This window comes from Somniosus microcephalus, chromosome 4 (assembly GCF_052327205.1).
Source record: "Somniosus microcephalus isolate GS21.2 chromosome 4, FLI_Smic_1.0, whole genome shotgun sequence".
Lineage (NCBI taxonomy): Eukaryota > Metazoa > Chordata > Chondrichthyes > Squaliformes > Somniosidae > Somniosus > Somniosus microcephalus.
Window position 1 is genome coordinate 316,699,691 of NC_140990.1, and position 27,642 is coordinate 316,727,332.

General features: G+C 48.6%; 1 protein-coding gene across 6 annotated transcripts in view; it reads right to left on the reverse strand.

Annotated features, from left to right (window-relative positions):
- Positions 1–9,937, reverse strand: part of stk16 (serine/threonine kinase 16) — a 102,712-nt gene extending 92,775 nt beyond the window's left edge. For all 6 annotated transcript variants that reach the window (XR_015078216.1, XR_015078215.1, XM_085986794.1 and 3 more), the window contains exons 1-2: positions 9,857–9,937; positions 4,704–4,814 (exon numbers count right to left, since the gene is read on the reverse strand). Coding sequence is in view for 4 of the 6 variants with exons in the window: in XM_085986794.1 (XP_085842920.1) it covers positions 4,704–4,789 (86 nt within the window). In the remaining 2 variants the exon portion in view is untranslated. The remainder of the gene's footprint in view (positions 1–4,703; positions 4,815–9,856) is intronic.
- Positions 9,938–27,642: the final 17,705 nt, after the last annotated feature.

A 27,642-nucleotide genomic window follows, 5' to 3' on the forward strand; every position in this document is an offset into this window, starting at 1 on the left:
GCAAACGAGGCCGCCCGACAGACTCGCCTACTCGAACTTTTGATACACTTCACCCCGCCGGACTTAATTTTAAACGAGGGGTGAATGTGGTAAACCACTGTAGTTCACTGTGTTCACTGTTGTCGTTGTTGTTGTTGTCGTTCACTCTTGTTTCACTGTTATGCCTGACTATGCCTCAGCTGACTCCGCCCCTGGGCTACCGAGTATAAGAGCGGCCGCATGGCAGCTCCTGGCATTCGGTCGTCCACTAGAGGCATAGTCCTGATCTGTCTGAAGTGCAATTCAGTAGTTAATAAAAGCCTGTTGTTCTGAACTCTGCCTAGCCTTTTATTAGAATTGATAGCGCATCAGGAAGGCCGTCCTCTTAGCCCTAAAGTCTAAGGGCCTCCCAACCTCCCGCTGGCAGGAAGTCCTCCCGACAGCGCTGCATTCCATCCGGTCACTACTTTGCACTACCATTAACGCCACCCCCCATGAACGAATGTTTGTTTTCCCCAGGAAGTCGACTACAGGAACCACGCTACCAACCTGGCTGACCTCTCCGGGGCCCGTCCTGCTGCGAAAGCACGTGAGGGCCCATAAAACGGACCCCCTGGTAGAGAGGGTGAACCTCCTGCACGCCATCCCCCAGTACGCCTACGTGGCCTACCCAGACGGGCGGGAGGATACTGTCTCCTTACGAGACCTCGCACCCTCGGGCACTCCGGAGGCACCACCTTTACCCCCCCCCACCACCCCCCCAATCCCAGCCCAGGTAGACGGCATGCCGGACCCCACGAGCCTTCGCCGGAACCCCACGAGCCTTCGCCGACCACGCAGACACCAGCATTAACACCGGATAATGCAACACTGCCGCTGCGACGATCGGAGAGGCTTACGAGGCCTCCGGACAGACTGACATACCAGAACTGGTAGTACACTTCACCCCGCCGGACTCAAATCTAAAGAAGGGGTGAATGTGGTAAACCACTTTTATCGTTCACTATCGTTACACTATAGTTATCACTGTTATATTGTTCTCACTGTTCTCACTGTTGTATCACTATACGAGGTCGCCTCTTGTCACGCTGTTATACCTGGGCTGACCACCGCTGACTCCGCCCATGGCTCCACCTACCTGCCCAGGTATAAAGGTAGTCGACTGGCTGGTATTCCTCCTTGTTGGATCCGATCACCCATGAGGGTGGGCTCGGTTATTTAGTCAATAAAAACCTATAGTTACTTTCCTAACTCGTCGCTTTTCATTGGACGAATTGGTAGGTATATCAAAGGGAAGATAGATTATGAAAGTAAATTAGCAAAAAATATAAAAACAGATAGTAAGAGTTTTTATAGTTATATAAAAAGAAAAAGGGTGGCTAAAGTAAATGTTGGTCCCTTAGAGGATGAGACCGGGAAATTAATGGTGGGAAATATGGAGATGGCAAAAACACTGAATGAATATTTTGTATCAGTCTTTACAATAGAAGACACTAAGAATATCCCAACACTGGACAAACAGGGGGCTATAGGGGGGGGGGGGGGGGGGGGAGGAGCTAAACACGATCAAAATCACTAAGGAAGTGGTACTCGGTAAAATAATGGGACTCAAGGCGGATAAATCACCTGGACCTGATGGCTTACATCCTAGGGTCTTGAGGGAAGTGGCGGTAGGGATTGTGGATGCATTGGTAATAATTTTCCAAAACTCCCTTGACTCAGCAAACGTCCCGGCAGACTGGAAAACTGCTAATGTAACGCCCTTATTTAAAAAGGGCAGTAGACAGAAGGCTGGAAACTATAGACCGGTTAGCCTAACATCTGTGGTAGGTAAAATATTGGAGTCCATTATTAAGGAGACAGTAACAGGACATTTGGAGAATCATAATTTAATAGGACAAAGTCAGCATGGTTTTATGAAGGGGAAGTCATGTTTGACAAATTTGTTGGAGTTCTTTGAGGAAGTAACATATAGGGTGGATAAAGGGGAACCAGTGGACGTAGTGTATTTAGACTTCCAAAAGGCATTTGACAAGGTGCCACACAGAAGATTATTGCTTAAGATAAAAAATCACGGGATTGGGGGTAATATTCTGGCATAGATAGAGGATTGGCTATCTAACAGAAGGCAGAGAGTTGGGATAAATGGTTCATTCTCAGACTGGCAATCAGTAACTAGTGGTGTTCCGCAGGGGTCAGTGCTGGGTCCCCAACTCTTTACAATCTATATTAACGATTTGGAGGAGGGGACCGAGTGTAACATATCAAAGTTTGCAGATGATACTAAGATGGGAGGGAAAGTAGTGAGTGAGGAGGACATAAAAAACCTGCAAGGGGACATAGACAGGCTAAGTAAGTGGGCAGAGATTTGGCAGATGGAATACAATACTGGAAAGTGTGAGGTTATGCACTTCGGCAGGAAAAATCGTAGAGCAAGTTATTATCTTAATGGCAAGAAACTGGAAAGTACTGAAGTACAAAGGGATCTGGGGGTCCTGGTGCACGAAACTCAAAAGGTTAGTATGCAGGTGCAGCAAGTGATTAAGAAGGCCAATGGAATGTTGGCTTTCATTGCTAGGGGGATAGAATATAAAAATAGGGAGGTATTGCTTCAGTTGTACAAGGTATTGGTGACACCGCACCTGGAATACTGCACAGTTTTGGTGTCCATACTTAAGAAAGGACATACTTGCTGTCGAGTCAGTACAAAGAAGGTTCACTTGGTTAATCCCGGGGATGGACATATGAGCAGAGGTTGAGTAGATTGGGACTCTACTCATTGGAGTTCAGAAGAATGAGAGGCGATCTTATTGAAACATATAAGATTGTGAAGGGGTTGGATCGGGTGGATGCGGGGAGGATGTTCCCGATGATGGGTGAAACTAGGACTAGGGGGCATAGTCTTAGAATAAGGGGGGGCTGCTCTTTCAAGACTGAGATGAGGAGGAACTACTTCACTCAGAGGGTGGTAGGTCCATGGAATATGCTGCCCCAAAAAGCTGTAGAAGCTACATCATTACATAAATTTAAAACAGAAATAGACAGTTTCCTAGAAGTAAAGGGAATTAAGGGTTATGGGGAGCGGGCAGGAATTTGGACACGAGTCTAGGTTCGGATCGGTCATGGCCCTGTGGGTAGCGGAGCGGGCCCAGGGGCCGTGTAGCCTGATCCTGCTCCTATTTCATGTGTCTAATTCTGTTAGATTCAGGAGATGGTTCTGTGATAGTGGATTGGCGGTTAGGATCAGATCAGCCATGATCTTATTGAATGGCGGAGCAGGCTCGAGGGGCCGATTGGCCTACTCCTGCTCCTATTTCTTATGTTCTTAAACCGTGGAACCTGCAGGTCTGTATGGCCGAAATAATTCCATGTTTCAAATAATCTTGGGGGTGGCGGTAGGGCAAGTTGATAAGCCGGTGAAGAAAGCAGACGCAGTCCGTGGTTTTGTAAATAGGGGCATTGAATACAAAAACAAGGAAGTCATGCTAAACCATTACAAATCAGTGGTTACGCCTCAGTTGAAGTATTGTGTACAATTCTGGGCACCGCACTTTAGGAAGCATGAAGCTTGGAGAAGTTAGAGGAGGGGGGGGGGGGGTTTACCAGGATGCTGGGGTTGTTCTCCTTAGAGCAGAAAAAGTTAAGGGGAGACCTAATACAGGTGTTCAAAATGATGTGGGGATTTGATAGAGCAAGTAGGGAGAAACTGTTTCCTCTGGCAAGTGGGTTGGTAACCTAAGGTCATAAGATGTACAGGAAACTCTTTTTTATCCGGCACCGATGGGACCGGCGTGGTGCCGGTTGATCAAAAAGTCTGGATTAGAGAGGTATACTTACCAAGGTACGAGAGCCCCGTACATGGCCACAGGTGCAGGAGCCCTGGTTACACGTCCACAGATGCAGGAGTCCCTGTTGCACGGCCACAGGTGCAGGAACCCTGGTTACACGGCCACTAATATATAGTAAAACTTACCTGAACCTACTCCTGAATTTTGCCGGTTAAGACAGATTTCCGGATATTTAGGTGCCGGTTAAAAGAGAGTTTCCTGTAAAATAATTAGCAAAAGAGCTAGAGGGGAAATGAGGATAAAATGTATTCACAGAGGGTTGTTGAGATCTGGAACGCACTTCCTGAAAGGGTGGTGGAATCAGATTCCAGAGGAACTTTCAAAAGACAATTGGACATGTATTTGAGGAGGACTAAACTGCAGGGTTATGGGGGAAAAGCTGGGGTGTGGGGCAAAACGTGATAGCTCTTTCAAAGAGCCGGCACAGGCATGACGGTCTGAATGGCCTCCTTCTGTGCTGTAAGATTCTATGATTCTACAGGAAATTCTTTTTTTATCCGGCACTGACGGGACCGGCGTGGTGCCGGTTCATCAAAAAGTCCGGATTACAGAGAGGTAAAGTTAAAAGGTACAAGAGCTCCGTACACAGCAACAAATCCAGGCTTCCCTGTTGCTTAGCAACAGGTGCAAGAAGCCCGGCCACAGACCAAGCGTCCCTGTTAAGTGCAGGGACCCCGATTACACAGCCACAGATCCAGGAACGGCAACTAATATGAAGTAAAACTTACCTGAACCTACTCCTGAATTTTGCCGGTTAACAGAGATTTCTGGTTATTTAGGTGCCGGTAAATCGAAAGTTTCCTGTAATCTTTTAGCGCAGAGCAAGCCATAACCCCTACACAAGGAATCAAGACAATAGCGGCAGTGATCACCTACCCTTCATCCAGCTTCTGGATAAAGAAATAACGCTTATTATCGATGGTGATTATCCCACGAGAGCAGATGCAGATAGTTTGGCCCATGGTCCAAGGGACATCCTTTACGCTGCTGAAGAAATGACAAAAAAAAAAATCATTTTCAAAACGTACAGAAATCTAAAGGTTGGCAGATCACATTTCCCCCCTCCCCACCTGGGAGGATCCCGAATCACCTCAGTGAGCTCCCAATGTTGCAGGCAAACCTCCTGACTGGGGAATCTGGAGGATTGCCTGCAGCAGCATAAGGAATTTGCGCAGGTGATCCACATCTTCCTGGACAAATCAAGTGTAACATAGGAGGAGGAGGCGGCGGCCATTCAGCTCCTCGAGCTTGTTCCGCCATTCAACGAGATCGTGGCTAATCTGTACCGTAACTCCATTTACCCGCCTTTGCTCCATATCCCTCGATACCCTTACCCAGCAAAAATCTATCCACCTCAGCCTTGAAAATTTCAAGTGACCCCCCAGCATCCACAGCCTTTTGGGGGGGGCAAGAAAGTTCCAGATTTGTGTGAAGAAGCGCTCCCTGATTTCACTCCTGAACGGCCTGGCTCTAATTTTAAGGTTATGCCCCCTTGTTCGGGATTTCCCCACCAGAGGTAATAGTTTTTCTCTCTCTCTCTACCCTACCGAACCCCTTTACCATTTTTTCAACCTCAATTAGGTCACCCCTCAACCTTCTAAACTCAAGGGAATTCAAACCAAGTTTGTGCAACCTGTCCTCATAATTTAGACCTGGCTTTAGTGTTATAAATCAGGCGTCTCCAAGGTCTTTGTTTTCATTGACTGTAGAAGTGAGTACCACAGAGCTTTGGGCATCACATATAGGCCCGGAATTTGCGGTCAGCGGCGAAGCAAAGGCGTTCGCTCCTGGCCTTGAAGAAAGCTGCCGAGAAAGATCTCGCAATCTCTGTGGCGAGAAGTTTGACTTTCTCGAAGTGCAGCTGAGATCAGTGTAATGTAGTGGGAATTCCCTGAGGCGAGCTGCTGTGACGTCAACAAGCTGTCTAAGCAGCCAATCACAATGCAGAATTCTCACAGACCGAGAACCAGGCAGTGAAGAAGTTGCTTTTAAATATTTGAAATAAATATGAACAAACTTAAAAAAAAATACAATTTTTTTTAAAGTTTCTTAAAAATTGAATTTATCAAAATGGAGAAATTTGACACTCCACAAAATTAAAATTAGTTTTTCAGGGCCAGAGCATTTGCACCTATTCCAACAAGGCCCAACATTGAATGGGGTATTTAACAGCGATATTACCACAGAAAAGCCCAAGTTTATATCAGTTTCACTGATTTCACTGATTGCTGGCTATGCGGTGGGGGGGGGGGGGGGGCAGAGTGCACTCAGTGTCGGAGCAGCGATCGACTGATCGCAACTTCAGGATTTCCACTTTTAGACATGCATGCACTACATCCTGATGTTGCGGTCAGTTTCAAGGGGTAATGACAGCGAATGCCGTTACTTCGCCATTGTTACCCAGTGCAAATTCCGGGCCGTTGAGTTTGAATCAGGTTGCAATAATTTTCACGTACCTCAGGTTGGTGATACGAACAGATCTCGGTGGTTTGATTTAGGACTTACCCACCAGGGAGCCAGCGTCACTAAAAATAGCCCTTTCCAAACCCCCAGGGCTCACGCAATTCAAATACGGCACACCAGCAAATAATAAGTAGGACTGAATTAACCTCGGAACCACAGTCTGCAAACCCCACTATAAAAGTCACTTCAGCCTTCAGTTGTTAGTTTTAAACTGAAGCTTTATAACGTTGTGCCAGGGAATAGGATCTCATTTTATGCTCGTGTTCCCTCAGGTCATAAGGTTCTGACCTCAACTGTGTCAGATGTGGTGAAGCGGGCACCTCCCTAATGCAACGGAGCAGGTCAGAGTCACTCTAGGATTGCATCATTGGAACCAGTTTGACAATGGCACTAGCAGAGGAAGGTATGGATGTAGATTAACTTTTCAGTAACAAATAATGCATAGAAAGAATGAATTTGCATTTCTATAGCACCTTTCACGACCTCAGGACGTCCCAAAGTGCTTTACAACCAATGAAGTACTTTTGAAATGTAGTCACTGTTGTAATGTAGGAAACACGGCAGCCAATTGGTGCACAGCAAGCTCCCACAACCAGCAATGTGATAATGACCAGATCATCTGTTTTAGTGATGTTGGTTGCAGGATACATATTGGCCAGGACACCGGGGATAACTTAAAAATAGTGCAGTGAGATCTTTTACGCCCACCGAAAGACGACACCTCCGACAGTGCAGCCCTCGAGACGAAGACCGGGGCGAGAATACCAAACAGGTTACCCTCAAACATCTTCCAAAACAGAGGCAACATTGGGAAAATGTTAGGAGTGAGCTATGTTAAAAGGTTACACAGACTGCCTACATAACAACAGTTACACTTTTTAATTCTGTAAACCACTATGAGAAGCAGTAAAGCACAAAATAAATGACATTATTACAATCCAACAAGACTTTGCATAGATATATATATCTATGAATGATTCTATGATATATAGCACATTTAATGTAGAAAAATGTCCCAAGGCACTTCAAAAAGTGTGTATTCAGAAAATAGGGCACTGGGCCAAAGATAAAAACAGAAAATGCTGGAAATACTCAGCAGGTCAGGCAGCATCTGTGGAGAGAGAAACAGAGTTAACGTTTCAGGTTGATGACCTTTCATCAGAGTTCTGACATTTTCCAGCATTTTCTGTTTTTAGTTCAGATCTCCAGCATCCGCAGTATTTTGCTTTTGTACTGGACCAAAGATGTTAGAAAGGGTGTCCAAAAAAATTGATCAAATAGGTCTGTGCTGCTGGAACCCTCATCCATGCCTTGGTTACCTCTAGGCTTGACTATTCCAACACACTCCTGGCCGGCTTCCTGTGTTCTACCCTCCGTAAACTTGAGGTCATCCAAAACTCGGCTGCCCATGTCCTAACTTGCACCAAGTCCCATTCACCCAGCACCCCTGTTTCGCTGACCTACATTGGCTCCTGGTTAAGCAACACTTTGATTTTAAAATTCTCATCTTCATTATCAAATTCCCTCCATGGCCTCACCCCATCCCATCTCGAACATCCTCCAGCCCCACAACCTCCACCCACACCTCAGAGAGATCTGCGCTCCTCCAACTCTGCCCTCTTGAGCATCCCGGATTATAATCCGCTCAACCATTGGCAGCCGTGCCTTCAGCTACCTAGAGCCCCAAGCTCTGGCATTACCTCCCTAAACCTCTCTGTCTCTCTTTCCTCCTTTAAGACACTCCTTAAAACCTACTTCTTTGCCCAAGCTTTTGGTCACCTGTCCTACTTTCTCCTTCTGTGGCGCTTCTGTCAAACTTTTGTTCGATAATCACTTCTGTGAAGCGCCTTGGGATGTTTTACTACGTTAAAAGGTGCTATATAAATACAAGTTGTTGTTGTGTTTTAAGAAGGGCCTTAAAACCAGATGACCATATGGATCTGGGTTAAAATCCTGGAACTCCCTCCCTAACAGCACTGTGGGAGCACCTTCACCACACGGACTGCAGCGGTTCACGAAGGCGGCTCACCACCACCTTCTCAAGAGCAATTAGGGGCGAGCAATAAATGCCAGCCTTGCTAGCGATGTCTACATCCAGAGAATGACAAACAAAAATCTGTATTTAACTGTGTGTGTAAAAGTATAAATTAGATCACAACTTGTAAGCCTGAATGAGAGTGACAGAGGATTTTGTTTCCCTTCCCTGATGAATATATATTAATGATCTAGACGAGGGAACTAGATGTAATATCTCCAAGTCTGCAGATGACACAAAGCTGGGTGGGCGTGTGTGCTGTGAGGAGGATGCCGAGAAACTCCAGGATGATTTGGACAGGTTGGGTGATTATACTGCATCTGCCATGCATCTGCCCAATGTGGATAAAGGCGAGTTTGTCCACTTTGGTGGCAAAAACAGGAAGGCAGATTATTATCTGAATGGCAATAGATTGGGAGAAGGGGAAGTGCAACGAGACCTGGGTGTCCTTGTGCGCCAGTCTCTGAAGGTAAGCATGCAGGTGCAGCAGGCGGTTAAGAAGGCAAATGGTATGTTGGCCTTCATAGCGAGAGGATTCGAGTACAGGAACAAGGATGTCTTGCTGCAGTTGTACAGGGCCTTGGTGAGACCACACCTTGAGTATTGTGTGCTGTTTTGGTCACCTTATCTGAGGAAGGATGTTCTTGCCATGGAGGGAGTGCAGCGAAGATTCACCAGGCTGATACCTGGGATGGCAGGAATGACGTATGAGGAGAGATTGGGACGATTGGGCTTGTACTCGCTGGAGTTTAGAAGAATGAGAGGGGATCTCATTGAAACTTATAAAATTCTAACAGGACTAGACAGACTAGATGCAGGAAGGGTGCTCCCGATGGCAGGGGAGTCCAGAACCAGGGGTCACAGTCTAAGGATAAGGGGTAAGCCATTTAGGACTGAGGTGAGGAGGAATTTCTCCACCCAGAGAGTGGTGAACCTGTGGAATTCTCTACCACAGAAGGCAGCTGAGGCCAATTCATTAAATATATTCAAGAAGGAGTTGGATATATTTCTTAAGGCTAAGGGGATCAAGGGATATGGGGAGAAAGCAGGGACAGGGTACTGAATTTGGATGATCAGCCATGATCTCATTGAATGGCGGAGCAGGTTCGAGGGGCCGAATGGCCGATTCCTGCTCCTATCTTCTATGTTTCTATGAAGGGCAGCAGGCAGTGAAGCTCGCCACAGCAGCGCATGCGCCAACTCGCTGGACGTTTGCGTGGCGAAGATGCATGTCTAGATACGCATGCGCAACCGACTTGCCGTGCGATATGCGTATGCGCAGTCGATATGCCTCGCCAGATACGCATGCGCCCCACACCCAGTGTCTGCTGGGAGTTGTAGTTCCTCCTTCCCCCTTTTAACCAAACTCTTGTCAGGAGAGCGGCGCATCTCGGGCCCTCACTCAGGAAGAACCGACCCAACTTCGGCTGCGGTTAAACATTTATTTCCCTTCACCCCAACCTTATCCTTCCTTCTCCTCTCTTAGCTGTCAGTATATTCCCCGAGCCACTGCCGGTAAATGTCAACGTACCTGAAGAACGCCACCAGCTGTTGCTGAGGGTGAGATCGCTCCGGCTCAACTGTCAGGTCACGCGAGAGCAGAAACAGGACTTCATCCGACCGCACACTAAAGATCTCGCGAGAGGTGGGACCCGGGAAACCCCGCCCCCGGAGAGCGAGCGGGTGGGCACGTGGTCTGCTTCCCCCCCCCCCCCGTCTGCAGCAGCTGGGTAATGGGACACCTGGGCAATGGGACATCCTGGGCAAAGACACATATCCCACCCGATCCCCGTAACCCCTACACCAACACATATCCCACTCTATCCCCGTAACCCCACGTATTTAATCCCCCTAACACTAAGGGTCAATTTATCATAGCCAATCAACCTAACCCGCACATCTTTGGACTGTGGGAGGAAACCGGAGCACTCGGAGGAAACCCACGCAAACACGGGGAGAATGTGCAAACTCCACACAGTCACCCGAGGCCAGATTCGAACCCGGGTCCCTGGCGCTGTGAGGCAACAGTGCTAACCACTATGCCACCGTGCATCCTGGGCAAAGGGACAACCTGGGCAATGGGACATCCTGGGCAATGGGACACCCTGGGCAATGGGACATCCTGGGCAATGGGACATCCTGGGCAAAGGGACAACCTGGGCAATGGGACATCCTGGGCAATGGGACATCCTGGGCAAAGGGACATCCTGGGCAATAGGACATCATGGGCAATGGGACACCCTGGGCAATGGGACATCCTGGGCAATGGGACACCCTGGGCAATGGGACACCCTGGGCAATGGGACACCCTGGGCAAAGGGACACCTGGGCAATGGGACATCCTGGGCAATGGACACCCTGGGCAATGGGACATCTGAGCAATGGGACATCCTGGGCAAAGGGACATCCTGGGCAAAGGGACACCTGGGCAAAGTGACACCCTGGGCAAAGGGACATCCTGGGCAATGGACAGCTTGGGCAAAGGGACATCCTGGGCAATGGACAACTTGGGAAAAGGGACATCCTGGGCAAAGGGACACTCTGGGCAATGGGACATCCTGGGCAATGGACACCCTGGGCAATGGGACATCCTGGGCAAAGGGACAACCTGGGCAATGGACAGCTTGGGCAAAGGGACATCCTGGGCAAAGGGACACCTGGGCAAAGTGACACCCTGGGCAAAGGGACATCCTGGGCAATGGACAGCTTGGGCAAAGGGACACCCTGGGCAAAGGGACACCCTGGGCAAAGGGACACCCTGGGCAATGGGACACCCTGGGCAATGGGACATCCTGGGCAAAGGGACAACCTGGGCAATGGGCAGCTTGGGCAAAGGGACAACCTGGGCAAAGGGACATCCTGTGGGCAATGGACATCCTGGGCAAAGGGACTTCCTGGGCAATGGACATCCTGGGCAAAGGGACACACTGGGCAAAGCGACATCCTGGGCAAAGGGACATCCTGGGCAATGGGACACCTGGGCAAAGGGACATCCTGGGCAAAGGGACATCCTGGGCAATGGGACACCTGGGCAATGGGACATCCTGGGCAAAGGGACATCCTGGGCAATGGGACACCCTGGGCAAAGGGACATCCTGGGCAATGGGACATCCTGGGCAATGGGACATCCTGGGCAAAGGGACACCCTGGGCAATGGGACATCCTGGGCAATGGGACACCCTGGGCAATGGGACATCCTGGGCAATGGGACATCCTGGGCAAAGGGACAACCTGGGCAATGGGACATCCTGGGCAATGGGACATCCTGGGCAAAGGGACATCCTGGGCAATAGGACATCATGGGCAATGGGACACCCTGGGCAATGGGACATCCTGGGCAATGGGACACCCTGGGCAATGGGACACCCTGGGCAAAGGGACACCTGGGCAATGGGACATCCTGGGCAATGGACACCCTGGGCAATGGGACATCTGAGCAATGGGACATCCTGGGCAAAGGGACATCCTGGGCAAAGGGACACCTGGGCAAAGTGACACCCTGGGCAAAGGGACATCCTGGGCAATGGACAGCTTGGGCAAAGGGACATCCTGGGCAATGGACAACTTGGGAAAAGGGACATCCTGGGCAAAGGGACACTCTGGGCAATGGGACATCCTGGGCAATGGACACCCTGGGCAATGGGACATCCTGGGCAAAGGGACAACCTGGGCAATGGACAGCTTGGGCAAAGGGACATCCTGGGCAAAGGGACACCTGGGCAAAGTGACACCCTGGGCAAAGGGACATCCTGGGCAATGGACAGCTTGGGCAAAGGGACACCCTGGGCAAAGGGACACCCTGGGCAAAGGGACACCCTGGGCAATGGGACACCCTGGGCAATGGGACATCCTGGGCAAAGGGACAACCTGGGCAATGGGCAGCTTGGGCAAAGGGACAACCTGGGCAAAGGGACATCCTGTGGGCAATGGACATCCTGGGCAAAGGGACTTCCTGGGCAATGGACATCCTGGGCAAAGGGACACACTGGGCAAAGCGACATCCTGGGCAAAGGGACATCCTGGGCAATGGGACACCTGGGCAAAGGGACATCCTGGGCAAAGGGACATCCTGGGCAATGGGACACCTGGGCAATGGGACATCCTGGGCAAAGGGACATCCTGGGCAATGGGACACCCTGGGCAAAGGGACATCCTGGGCAATGGGACATCCTGGGCAATGGGACATCCTGGGCAAAGGGACACCCTGGGCAATGGGACATCCTGGGCAAAGGGACATCCTGGGCAATGGGACACCTGGGCAAAGGGACATCCTGGGCAATGGGACACCTGGGCAATGGGACATCCTGGGCAAAGGGACATCCTGGGCATTGGGACACCTGGGCAAAGGGACATCCTGGGCAAACGGACTTCCTGGGCATTGGGACATCCTGGGCAATGGGACATCCTGGGCAAAGGGACATCTTGGGCAAAGGGACAACCTGGGCAAAGGGACATCCTGAGCAAAGGGACATCTTGGGCAAAGGGACATCCTGGGCAAAGGGACATCCTGGGCAATGGGACAACCTGGGCAATGGACAGCTTGGGCAAAGGGACATCCTGGGCAAAGGACAGCTTGGGCAAAGGGACACCTGGGCAAAAGGACATCCTGGGCAAAGGGACATCCTGGGCAATGGACAGCTTGGGCAAAGGGACATCCTGGGCAAAGAACAGCTTGGGCAAAGGGACACCTGGGCAAAGGGATACCCTGGGCAAGGGGACATCCTGGGCAAAGGGACATCCTGGACAATGGACCCCCTGGGCAAAGGGACACCCTGGGCAAAGGGACATCCTGGACAATGGACACCCTGGGCAAAGGGACACCCTGGGCAAAGGGACATCCTGGACAATGGACACCCTGGGCAAAGGGACACCCTGGACAAAGGGACATCCTGGGCAATGGGACATCCTGGACAAGGGACACCCTGGGCAAAGGGACATCCTGGACAATGGACACCCTGGGCAAAGGGACACCCTGGGCAAAGGACAGCTTGGGCAAAGGAACATCCTGAGCAAAGGGACATTGTAGGCAAAGGGACATCTTGGGCAATGGACAGCTTGGGCAAAGGGACAGCTTGGGCAAAGGGACATAGAGTCATAGAGTCATAACGGCACAGAAGGAGGCCATTCAGCCCATCGAGTCTGTGCCGGCTCTCTGTAGAGCAATCCAGTCAGTCCCATTCCCCCGCTCTATCCCCCTAGCCCTGCAAGTTTATTTCCGTCAAGTGCCTAATCAGTCTCCCCCTGAAAACATTGAGTGTCGCCGCTTCCCCCACTTCCATTGGCAGCGAATTCCAGGTCCTCACCACTCGCTGCGTAAAAAAGTTTTTCCTCACATCATCCCTGTATCTTTTGCCCAACACCTTAAATCTGTTTCCCGTAGTCGTGGGAAAAGGGACATCCTGAGCAAAGGGAAATCTTGGGCAGAGGGACAGCTTGGGTTTACAAAGTGACAGCTTGGGCAAAGGGACATCTTGAGAAAAGGGACATCTTGAGTTGAGAAAAGGGAGATCTTGAGTTGAGAAAAGGGACATCTTGTGCAAAGTGACATCTTGGGCAAAGAGACAGTTTGGGCAAAGGGACAGTTTGGGCAAAGGGACAGTTTGGGCAAAGGGACAACTTGAGCAATGAGACCCAGAACTCAGGCTGCTTCTTGACAGATGGGAATGATTTTAAAAATGCATTAAAGCTACCCTTTGTTAGATAAAATTTGAAAGGAAAAAGAAATTAAAAATGAGCTAGTATTTAAGAAAAGAAAGAAGAATTGCATTTTTATAGTGGCTTTCATAGCCTCAAGATGTCCCCAAGCACTTTACAGTAAATTAAATACATCTGAAGTTGTTGTAATGTGGGAAACGCGGCAGCCAATCTGCGCACAGCAAGCCCCCACAAACTGCAATGTGATAATGACCAGATAATCTGTTTTTAGTGATGTTGGTTATTGCCAACCTGCACTGAAGCTCGCTGGCTGTATAGATCCAGCTATATAGATTTTCCAACAGCTTGGTTTGGAGATGTTTGTGGACTGATTCGATCTTTATTATTTTAAGCATTGTACTTTCCGTAACTTTCTGTGCATCACTGCTTTTGTGTATTATTCTAGCTGTAAATAAATCTGACTGCTAGTTTTAGCCTGAACACCTTGGTCTGGAGAAGACGGAAGAAGGTGGTGGGCATCCAAATAATCTCCAGTCCTTAAGAGGTTAAAATACTCTTCTTTGAATTCGTTCTTGTGCTTTGAGCCGAAGATCAGCCATGATCTTATTGAATGGCGGAGCAGGCTCGAGGGGCCAAGTGGCCTATTCCTGCTCCTATTTCTTATTATGTTCTTATTATGTTTCTTGCACAGTGTAGAAGGCTTTCGATAAGGTCCCGCATAAGAGATTAGCGTGTAAAGTTAAAGCACATGGGATTGGGGGTAAGGTACTGACTTGGATAGAGAACTGGTTGGCAGACAGGAAGCAAAGAGTTGGAATAAATGGGTCTTTTTCCGAGTGGCAGGCAGTGACTAGTGGGATACCGCAGGGATCGGTGCTAGGACTCCAGCTATTCACAATATATATTAATCATCTAGACGAGGGAACTAGATGTAATATCTCCAAGTTTGCAGACGACACAAAGCTGGGTGGGCGTGTGTGCTGTGAGGAGGATGCCGAGAAACTCCAGTATGATTTGGATAGGTTGGGTGATTGGGCAGATGCATGGCAGATGCAGTATAATGTGGATAAATGTGAGGTTATCCACTTTGGTGGCAAAAACCGGAAGGCAGATTATTATCTCAATGGCAATAGATTGGGAGAAGGGGAAGTGCAACGAGACCTGGGTGTCCTTGTGCACCAGTTGCTGAAGGTAAGCATGCGGGTGCAGCAGGTGGTTAAGAAGGCAAATGGTATGTTGGCCTTCATAGCGAGAGGATTCGAGTACAGGAGCAAGGATGTCTTGCTGCAGTTGTACAGGGCCTTGGTGAGACCACACCTTGAGTATTGTGTGCAGTTTTGGTCGCCTTATCTGAGGAAGGATGTTCTTGCCATGGAGGGAGTGCAGCGAAGATTCACCAGACTGATACCTGGGATGGCAGGAATGACATATGAAGAGAGATTGGGTCGATTAGGCTTATATTCGCTGGAGTTTAGAAGAATGAGAGGGGATCTCATTGAAACTTATAAAATTCTAACAGGACTGGACAGACTAGATGCAGGAAGGATGTTCCTGATGGCAGGGGAGTCCAGAACCAGGGGTCACAGTCTAAGGATAAGGGGTAAGCCATTTAGGACAGAGATGAGGAGGAATTTCTTCACCCAGAGAGTGGTGAACCTGTGGAATTCTCTACCACAGAAGGCAGTTGAGGCCAATTCATTAAATATATTCAAGAAGGAGTTAGATATATTTCTTAAGGCTAAAGGGATCAAGGGATATGGGGAGAAGGCAGGGACAGGGTACTGAGTTTGGATGATCAGCCATGATCGCATTGAATGGCGGAGCAGGCTCGAGGGGCCGAATGGCCTACACCTGCTCCTATCTTCTATGTTTCTATGTTTCTATATAATAAAGACAGGTCACAGGTGGGGTTGTGGAGGGGGGAGAGGTGGTGGGGGGGCAGGTAGGGGAAGGGACACACAATATCAGGGAAAAGAAAAAGAATAAATTGTAAAGTGCGGTAGGTGGAGAACAGGAGATGTTAATTGGCGTGAGAGAAAAGTAGGCAGAGAATCATAGAATGTTTACAGCATGGAAGAAGGCTATTTGGCCCATCGAGCCTGTGCCGGCTCTCTGCAAGAGCATTTCAGCTAGTCCCACTCTCCTGCCCTTTCCCCATAGCCCTGCAATTTAGTTCCTTCAGATACTTATCCAGCTCCCTTTTGAAAGCCATGATTGAATCTTCCTCCGCCGTCCTTTCAGGCAGCGCATTCCAGATCCTAACCACTCGCTGCGTAAAAAAGTTTTTTCTTACGTTGCCTTTGGTCCTTTTGCCAATCACCTTAAATCTGTGTCCTCTGGTTCTCGACCCTTCCGCCAATGGGAACAGTTTCTCTCTATCTACTCTGTCCAGACCCCTCATGATTTTGAACACCTCAATCAAATCTCAGCTTCTCCAGTCCATCTACATAACTCAAGTCCCTAATTCCTGGAATCATTCTTGTTAATCTTTTCTGCACCCTCTCTAAGACCTTCACATCCTTCCTAAAGTGCGGTGCCCAGAATGGACACAATACTCCAGTTGGGGCCGAACCAATGTTTTATAAAGGTTCATCATAATTTCCACACTTTTGTATTCTATGCCTCTATTCATGAAGCCCAGAATCCCGTAAGCCTTTTTAACCACTTTCTCAACCTGCCCTGCCACCTTCAACGATTTGTGCACATATACCCCCAGGTCTCTCTGTTCATGCACCCACTTCAGGATTGTACCATTTAGTTTATATTTCCTCTCCTCATTCTTTCTACCAAAATGTATCACTTCACACTTTTCTGTGTTAACTTTCATCTGTCACGTGTCCACCCATTTCACCATCCTATCTATGTCTCCCTGAAGTCTATCACTCTCCTCCTCACTGTTCACTATACTTTTAAGTTTTGTGTCATCTGCAAATTTTGAAATTGTGCCCTGTACACCTACGTCCAAGTCAATAATATCTATCAAAAAAAGCAGTGGTCCTAGAACCGACCCCCAAGGAACACCACTGTGTACCTTCCTCCAGTCTGAGAAACAACCGTTCACCACTACTCTCTGTTTCCTGTCACTTAGCCAGTTCTGTATCCATGCTGCCACTGTCCCTTTTATTCCATGGGCTTCAACTTTGCTGGCAAGCCTATTATGTGGCACTTTCTCGAACGCCTTTTGGAAATCCGTGTACACTACGTCAACTGCATTACCCTCATCAACCCTCTGTGTTACCTCATCAAAAAACTCAATCAAGTTAGTTAAACACGATTTTCCTGGCATGGTGAGAGAAATAAAAGGCATGTAGGAGAAAGAACTTGAATTTATACAGCACCTTTCACAACTTCAGGATGTCCCAAAGCGCTTTACAGCCAATGAAGTATTTTTGAAACTGTAGTCAGTGTTGTAATGTAGGAAATGCAATTTGCAAAGTCCCACAAATAGCAATGAGATAAATGACCAGATCATTTGTTTTAGTGAAATAACAACAGAACATGCTGGAAAAACTCAGCAGGCCAGGCAACATCCGTGGAGAGAAATTAGAGTCGACGTTTCGGGTCAAACCCTTTGTCAAGACTAAAGAGGCACAGGGAATGAAATAGATTAAGAGGCAGGCTGGGAGAGAACAAAAGAGAAGAGACATTAATTTCTCTCCACGGATGTTGCCTGGACTGCTGAGTTTTTTCAGCATTTTCTGTTGTTATTTCGGATTTCCAGCATCCGCAGTATTTTGCTATCGTACTAGTATTTGTTTTAGTGATGTTGGTTGAGGGATAAATATTGATCCAGGGCAAACTCCTCTGCTCCTCTTCACAATGGCGTCCATGGGATCTTTGACGTCCATCTGAGAGCAGACAGGGCCTCAGTTTAACATCTCATCTGAAAGACGGCACCTCTGACAATGCAGCATTCCCTCAGTAATGCACTGGGAGTCTCGGCCTAGATTTTTGTGTTGAAAGTCTCATGGAGTGGGAGCTTGAACCCACGACCTATCTGACTCAAGAGGTGAGGGTGCTACCCACTGAGCCACGGCTGACACCAGCCACAGAGAGTGTGTGACCTGCTGAAGGTAAGTAGAATGGGGGAGCATGAAAGACTGGCAGAGCGGAGCAGGCTCCAGAGGGCCCAGGAGTCTGGTGAAAGAAACAAATTCAGGTCCCCATCCCACGCATCAACCTTCTGCCCGCCTCCATGGCAATAGATTGGGAGAAGGGGAAGTGCGACAAGACCTGGGTGTCCTTGTGCACCAGTCGCTGAAGCTAAGCATGCAGGTGCAGCAGGCGGTTAAGAAGGCAAATGGTATTTTGGCCTTCGTAGCGAGAGGGTTTGAGTACAGGAACAAGGATGTCTTGCTCCAGTTGTACAGGGCCTTGGTGAGACCACACCTTGAGTATTGTGTGCAGTTTTGGTTGCCTTATCTGAGGAAGGATGTTCTTGCCATGGAAGGAGTTCAGTGAAGATTCACCAGGCTGATACCTGGGACGGCAGGAATGACGTATGAGGAGAGATTGGGTCGATTGGGCTTATACTCGCTGGAGTTTAGAAGAATGAGAGGGGATCTCATTGAAACTTATAAAATTCTGACAGGACTGGACAGACTAGATGCAGGAAGGATGTTCCTGATGGTCGGGGAGTCCAGAACCAGGGGTCACAGTCTAAGGATAAGGGGTAAGCCATTTATGACAGAAACAAGGAGGAATTTCTTCACCCAGAGAGTGGTGAACCTGTGGAATTCTCTACCACAGAAGGCAGTAGAGGCCAATACATTAAATATATTCAAGAAGGAGTTGGATATATTTCTTAAGGCTAAAGGGATCAAGGGGTATGGGGGGAAAGCAGGGACCGGGTACTGAATTTGGATGATCAGCCATGATCGCATTGAATGGCGGAGCAGGCTCGAGGGGCCGAATGGCCTACTCCTGCTCCTATCTTCTATGTTTCTATCCCCAGAACTGCTGCCACACACGTTCCACATAGCCAGCACCTGCTGCCGGAGCGAAGTTGGGAGTTATAGTTCGGTCTGAAGTCAGTCTTAGGATCAGAGGTCCGTAAAGAGTTTGCGTTAAGCAGTGTAGAAGGCCAAGGGTGGAGAGGTCTGAGTGGGAGTGGGGCGGGGAATTGAAGCGGGAGGGAGCAAGCGGGGTGGCGGTCACAATGCCGGAGACGAGCCGCTCGGCAAAGTGTCCACTTAATCTGCGTTTGGTCCACCGCTCGATCAAAATCCCAACCAGTTGGTGCCGTGAAACTGCACTGCAGAGATTGACCACAAGATGGAGCAAGCGCACTGATTTCTGACCACCTTTAAAAATTGTTTAATGAAACGGCTGCTTTTAAGCAGGTGGAGAATATGTGAAAAAGTAAAGCAGGACTTGCATTTATATAGCGCCTTTCATAACCTCAGGACATCCCAAAGAGCTATACAATGAAGTCTTTTGAAGTGTAGTCACTGTTGTAATGTAGGAAATGCGGCAGCCAATTTGCACACAGCAAGCTCCCACAAACAGCAATGTAAGATATCACACAACACCAGGTTATAGTCCAACAGCTTTATTTGAAATCACAAGCTTTCGGAGCGCTGCTCCTTCGTCAGGTGAAGTGGAGAAATGCATAAAGACACAGCCTCCGATCTTCGGGTAAGCATTCTCCAAGGCGGCCTTCGAGACACACGACAACGCAAAATCGTCGAGCAGAAACTGATAGCCAAGTTCCGCACCCATGAGAACGGCCTCAACCGAGATCTTGGGTTCATGTCATGCTACATGTAACCCCACCTGACGCAGGGTCATCCAGACTCGAGTCGACATTGGCTTGTTCTCTCTACACAGATGCGGCCGGACCTGCTGTGATTTCCAGCAAAAAAAATGTTTTCTGTCTGTTTTTTTGTTTTTCATACAGACCCCAGCATCTGCATGTTCTTTGATGTAATGTTTTCCTGACTGACCTGTTTGGACACCATTCACACCTTTGACTGCTGTGATTATCTCTCTGCCGAGGTGCGATAAATGGCAGTTGGAAAGATTACCTGTAAACATCTGACATTATTCTCTGACTATATAAGCTGTGTCTTTATGCATCTCTCCACTTCACCTGATGAAGGAGCAGCGCTCCGAAAGCTTGTGATTTCAAATAAAGCTGTTGGACTATAACCTGGTGTTGTGTGATATCTTACATTTGTCCACCCCAGTCCAACACCGGCATCTCCACACCAAACAGCAATGTGATAGTGACCAGATAATCTGTTTTAGTGATGATGATTGAGGGATAAATATTGGATTGGTCAGGATATTGGGGATAACTCCCCTGCTCTTCTTTGAAATAGTGCCGTGGGATTATTTCTGTCCACCTGAGCGAGCAGACGGGGCCTCGGTTTAACGTCTCATCCAAATGATGGCACCTCCGACAGTACAGCACTCCCTCAGCACTGCACTGGGAGTGTCAGCCTAGATTTTTGTGCCCAAGTCTCTGGAGTGGGACTTGAACCCACAACCTTCTGCCTCAGAGGTGAGAGCGCTGGCCACTGAGCCACTGCACTTGCTTTTGAAGTTTCAGGGTATGCGGTCAGGTCGAGGCAAGATCGGCACGGGCAGAAAGCCGAGGAGAGAGAGAGACAGCGTAGTTGTACGTATGATGCATTCGCAACTCTGCATCAGATCCTGCTGTCACTGTGAGGGGAGCCGATGGAAGCCCAGAGGGCGAGAGGTGGAGAGGGGGACGCCTAAACACTGGGACGCAGATCAACAATTAAGAAGGAGGACACAATCGAAGAAGGAACATGCGCATTAAAGGGACGGTACTGTCATGAAAACAGGAAGGCTCTGCATTTGTTTCATCAGTGTGACATCTAGTGACACAATGATACTGTACGAGAAACTGTTTCCACTGGCTGGAGGGTTGGTCACCATAGGATGCAAACTTCAGATAATTGACAAAAGAACCAGGGAGGAGATGAGGATAATTTTTTCTTACACAGCGAGTTGTTGTGATCTGGAATGCGCTGTCTGAAAGGGCGGTGGAAGCAGATTCAATAGTAACTTTCAAATGGGAATTGAATACATTTTTAAAACTTATTTTAATTCATTTATGGGATGTGGGTGTCGCTGGCAAGGCCAGCATTTATTGCTCATCCCTAATTGCCCTTGAGAAGGTGGTGGTGAGCCGCCTTCTTGAACCGCTGCAGTCCGTGTGGTGAAGGTACTTCCACAGTTCTGTTAGGGAGGGAGTTCCAGGATTTTGACCCAGCGATGATGAAGGATCGTCGGTATACTTCTAAGTCAGGATGGTGTGTGACTTGGAGGGAACTTGGAGGTGGTGGTGTTCCCATGTGCCTGCTGCCCTTGTCCTTCTAGGGGGAAGAGGTCGTGGGTTTGGGAGGGAGGTGTTGCCGAAGAAGCCATGGCAAGTTGCTGCAGTGCATCTTGTAGATGGTACACACTGCAGCCACAGTACGCTGGTGGTGGAGGGAGTGAATGTTGAAGGTGGTGGATGGGGTGCCAATCAAGCGGGGTACTTTGTCCTGGATGGTGTCGAGCTTCTTGAGTGTTGTTGGAGCTGCACTCATCCAGGCAAGTGGAGAGTATTCCATCACACTCCTGACTTGTGCCTTGTAGATGGTGGAAAGGCTTTGGGGAGTCAGGCGGTGAGACACTCGCTGCAGAATACCCAGCCTCTGACCTCTTGTTGCCACAGTATTTATGTGTTTCTGTTCAATGGTGACCCCCAGGATGTTGATGGTGGGCGATTCGGCGATGGTAATGCCATTGAATGTCAAGGGGAGGTGGTTAGACTCTTGCTTGTTGGAGATAGTCATTGCCTGGCACTTCTGTGGCGCGAATGTTACCTGCCACTTATCAGCCCAAACCTGAACATTGTCCAGATCTGTTGCATGCGGGCATAGACTGCTTCATTATCTGAGGAGTTGTGAATGGCACTGAACACTGTGCAGTCATCAGTGAACATCCCCATTTCTGACCTTATGTTGGAGGGATGGTCATTGACGAAGCAGCTGAAGATGGTTGGGCCGAGGACACTGCCCTGAGGAACTCCTGCAGCGATGTCCTGGGGCTGTGATGATTGACCTTCAACCACCACAACCATCTTCCTTTGTGCTAGGTATGACTCCAGCCAGTGGCGCGTTTTACCCCCGATTCCCATGGACTTCAGTTTTACTAGGGCTCCTTGATGCCACACTTGGTCAAACGCTGCCTTGATGTCAAGGGCAGTCACTCTCACCTCAACTCTGGAATACTTGAAAAGAAAAAATTTGCAGGGCTTTGGGGAAAGAGCGGGGGAGTGGGACTAATTGGACAGCTCGTTCAAAGAGCTGGCACAGGCACGATGGGCCATTCAGCACCTCGAGCCTGTTCCGCCATTCAATTAGATCATGGCTGATCTGTATCTTAACCCCATCTACCCACCTTGGGTCCCTAACCCTTAATATCCTTGCCTAACAATAGTCTAGCAATCTCAGTTTTGAAATTTTTAATTGACCCCCTCAGCCTCAACGGCTTTTTGGGGGGAGAGAGATCCAGGTTTCCACCACCCTTTGTGTGAAGAAGTGCTTCCTGACATCACCCCTGAACGGCCTGGCTCTAATTTTAAGGTGATGCCCCCTTGCTCTGGACTCCCCCCCACCAGAGGAAATAGTTTCTCTCTATCAACTCCTTCAATCATCCTAAACACACAAACCCACAATAATGTAATAATTGAGAGGGGATCTTGTTGAAACGTATAAAAGTCTGACAGGGCTAGGCAGACTGGATGCAGGGAGGATGTTTCCCTTGGCTGGGGGGTCTAGAACGAGGGGCCATAGTCTCAGGATACGGGGTAGGACATTTAGGACTGAGATGAGGAGAAATTTCTTCACTCAGAGGGTGGTGAACCTGTGGAGTTCTTTACCACAGAAGGCTGTGGAGGCCAAGTCACTGAATATATTTAAGAAGGAGATAGATTGATTTCTAGACACAAAAGGCATCAAGGGGTATGGGGAGAGAGCGGGAATATGGTATTGAGATAGAGGATCAGCCATGATCTCATTGAATGGCGGAGCAGGCTCGAAGGGCCGAATGGCCGACTCCTGCTCCTATGTTTCTATGTTTCGAATAACCCACAACTTGGGCCTTTCCTGGAAATGTTCCAGATTGGGAGCAGAATTGTTTCGTTTTTTAAAAAAAAGTGAATTTGATTCTTATCAAAGTGGGGGGAACATTTACAGGCTCCCAGAGTCAACATCAAGCTCTCCCAGGTCACACATCAGGCAATTAGATTCAACATACTGCTCTGTCCAATAATGTGCCTGAACTCAAAAGAGTGCCCCACTGCACCATAGAATCATAAAACCATACAGTGCAGAAGGAGGCCATTTGGCCCATCGTGCCTCATAGAGTCATAGAGTCATAGAGTTTTACAGCACAGAAAGAGGCCCTTCGGCCCATCGTGTCTGCGCCGCCCATCCATCCCTGTCCAGTCTAATCCCATTTTCCAGCATTTGGTCCATAGCCTTGTATGCAATGGCATTTCAAGTGCTCATCCAAATGCTTCTTGAACGTTGTGAGGGTTCCTGCCTCTACCACCCTTTTAGGCATTGAGTTCCACATTCCAACCACCCTCTGGGTGAAAAAGTTCCTCCTCAAATCCCCTCTAAATCTCCTGCCCCTTACCCTGAATCTATGCCCCCTTGTTATTGACCCCCCTACTAAGGGGAAAAGTTCCTCTTTGTCTACCCTATCTATGCCCCTCATCATTTTGTACACCTCAATCAGGTCCCCCCTCAGCCTTCTTTGCTCCAAGGAAAACAACCCCAGCCTGTTTAGTCTTTCTTCATAGCTGAGGCGCTCCAGCCCAGGTAACATCCTGGTGAATCTTCTCTGCACCCTCTCCAAAGCAATCACATCCTTCCTATAGTGAGGTGACCAGAACTGCACACAGTACTCCAGCTGTGGCCTCACCAGCGTTTTGTACAGCTCCATCATAACCTCCCTGCTCTTATATTCTATGCCTCGGCTAATGAAGGCAAGTATCCCATATGCCTTTTTAACCACCTTATCTACCTGTTCCGCTGCCTTCAGGGATCTATGTACATGTACACCAAGGTCCCTCTGACCCTCTGTACTTCCTAGGGTCCTGCCACTCATTGTGTATTCCCTTGCCTTATTTGTCCGTCCAAAATGCATCACCTCGCACTTTTCAGGGTTAAATTCCATTTGCCACTTTTCCGCCCATCTGACCAACCCGTTTATATCGTCCTGTAGCCTGAGGCTTTCCTCCTCGCAATTTACCACCCCACCAATTTTCGTGTCATCTGCGAACTTACTGATCATACCTTTTACATTCTCATCCAAATCATTTATGTAGATCACAAACAACAAGGGACCCAGCACCGATCCCTGAGGTACCCCACTGGACACAGGCTTCCAGTCACAAAAGCAACCTTCGACCATCACCCTCTGCCTCCTGCCACTCAGCCAGTTTAGGATCCAACGCGCCAAGGCACCCTGGATCCCATGGGCTCTTACCTTCTTGACCAGTCTCCTATGCGGGACTTTGTCAAAAGCTTTACTGAAGTCCATGTAAACCACATCCACAGCATTTCCCTCATCCACCCCCCTAGTCACCTCCTCGAAAAATTCAATCCGATTTGTCAGACATGATTTACCCTTGACAAAGCCATGCTGACTATCCCCGATTAATACTTGCCTCTCCAAGTGGAGACTAATTTTGTCCCTCAGAATTTTTTCCAATAATTTCCCTACCACAGATGTTAGGCTCACTGGCCTGTAATTCCCTGGTTTATCCCTGCTACCCTTCTTGTATAATGGTACTACATTAGCTGTTCTCCAGTCCTCTGGTACATCCCCTGTGGCCAGAGAGGTTCTGAAAATTTGTGTCAGAGCCCCTGCAATCTCCTCCTTTGCCTCCCACAGCAGCCTGGGATACATCTTGTCCGGGCCTGGGGATTTATCCACTTTTTGGCCTGCTAAAACCGCTAGCACCTCCTCCCTCTCGATGCTAATATGTTTAAGTATGTCACAGTCCCCTTGCCCGATTTCTATGTCCGCATCGTCTTTCTCCATAGTGAACACAGATGCAAAAAATTCATTTAAAACCCCACCTACATCATCTGGCTCTACACACAGATTGCCACTTTGGTCCCTAATGGGCCCTACCCTTTCCCTGGTTATCCTCTTGCCCTTAATATACTTATAAAACATCTTAGGATTTTCCTTTATTTTGCTCGCCAGTGTTATTTCATGGCCCCTCCTCGCCCTCCTAATTTCTTTTTTAAGTATGCCCCTGCACTTTTTATACTCCTCTAGGGCTTCTTCCGTCTTTAGTCTTTTGTAACTGCCAAAAGCCCCCCTTTTATTTCTAATGCATTTTTGTATATCCCTTGTCATCCAAGGTTCCCTTTGCTTGTTGGTCCCACCCTTGACCTTTACAGGAACATGTTGGCGTTGTACTCTCTCTATTTCCCTTCTGAAAGTCTCCCACTGTTTTGATGTGGATTTTCCTATAAGTAGCTGCTCCCAGTCCACTTTGGCCAGATCCTGCCTTATCATATTAAAATCGGCCTTCCCCCAATTTAGAACCCTTATTTCCGGGCCGTCTTTGTCTTTTTCCATGACCACCTTAAATCTCACCGAATTATGGTCACTGTCGCCAAAATGCTCTCCTACTGATACTTCCACCACTTGCCCGGCTACATTCCCCAGAATTAGGTCCAGTACCGCCCCCTCTCTTGTAGGGCTTTCTACATGTTGGCTCAAAAAGCTCTCCTGGATGCACTTTAAGAATTCTGCACCCTCTAAGCCTTTCACACTCTAACTATCCCAATTTATATTGGGGAAGTTGAAATCCCCCACTATTATTACCCTATTATTTTCACACTTCTCTGAGATTTGCCTACATATCTGTTCCTCTATCTCCCCCTGACTGTTTGGGGGCCTATAGTACACTCCCAGCAAAGTGCTTGCCCCCTTTTTGTTTTTAAGTTCTACCCATAAGGCCTCATTAGAGGAACCCGCTGATATATCATCCCTCCTTACAGCAGTAATTGACTCCTTAATTAATATTGCAACACCCCCTCCCCTTTTACACCCCCCTCTGTCTCGCCTGAAGATTCTATACCCCGGAATATTGAGCTGCCAGTCCTGACCCTCCCTCAACCATGTCTCCGTGATAGCAACAATATCGTACTCCCATGTGCTCAACAACAACTTCAGTTCATCCACCTTATTTGCAAGACTCCTTGCATTAAAATAAATGCCTTCCAGCCCTGCCATATTCCCTTTTGCCTTCACATATTTGCTCTGCCTTCCCAGCTGACTTGTTTTGTCCTCTGTATTTGGCTGTAAATCACCCCCTACTATAGCTCCACTCTGTACCCCATCCCCCTGCCAAGTTAGTTTAAACCCCCCCCCCAGCAGTGCTAGCGAACCTCCCCGCAAGGGTATTGGTTCCCCTCTGGTTCAGGTGTAAACCGTCCGACTTGTACAAGTCCCACCTTTCCCAGAAGCAGACCCAGTGATCCAGGAAACTAAAGCCCTCCCCCCTGCACCATCCCTTTAGCCACGCATTCATCTGTTCTATCTTCCTATTCCTATACCCACTAGCACGTGGCACCGGGAGTAATCCAGAGATTACAACCTTTGAGGTCCTGCTCTTTAATCCTTCACCTAGCTCCCTAAATTCTTGCTGCAGGACCTCATCCCTCTTTTTACCTATGTCGTTGGTACCAATGTGGACCACGGCCTCTGGCTGTTCACCCTCCCCCTCCAGAATGCCCTGCAGCCGCTCAGTGATATCCTTGACCCTGGCACCAGGGAGGCAACAAACCATCCTGGATTCACGTCTACGGCCACAGAAACGCCTATCTGTTCCCCTTACTATAGAATCCCCTACCACTATTGCTCTCCCACTCTTTTTCCCCCCTTCCTGGGCAGCAGGAGCACCCCCAGTGCCAAGAAGTTGGCTGCTGCTGCCTTCCCCTGGTGAGTCATCCCATGCCTGTGCCGGCTCTTTGAAAGAGCTCTCCAATCAGTCTCACTCCGCCCCTGCTCTTTCCCCAGAGCCCTGCAAATTTTTCCCCTTCAAGTATTTACCCAGTTCGTGCTGATGTTCTCCTGATCTCCACCTCAGCTCTTTATTTTAATTCTGAGTGTTCTCTGGTTACCGACCCTCATGCCAGTGGATCAAAACCCCTCATACTGAGGTAGTAACGCTGCATGTCATTGCCACCTTGCCTTTTGTGTTCTGTCTGTAGAATTGTTAGAATTAAAATCGGCACAGAATCATAGAAATTTCAGTGTAGAACGAGGTCATCGGTCCAAATTATATATCCCCACAGAGGCAAATTACAATCGAAGAATTACACCTGCACGTGACTGCAAATGATTTCCCCCCCACTCGCCCCCTCCTCCTATCTCCCAGGCCCCTCCCCTGAATACACCTGACCCCTGAGATTCGGTTCCACAATTGCCAGTCACTCTTCTCCACTGTGTCCAAATGTCTGCTCTTCATGAAAGATTGAACAGGTTGGGGCTTTTTCCTAAAGAAATAGCGCCTTTCACAACCTCAGGATGTCCCAAAGTGCTTTACCACCAATGAAATACTTTTTGAAGTGTAGTTACTGTTGTAATGTAGGAAACATGGCAGCAAATTTG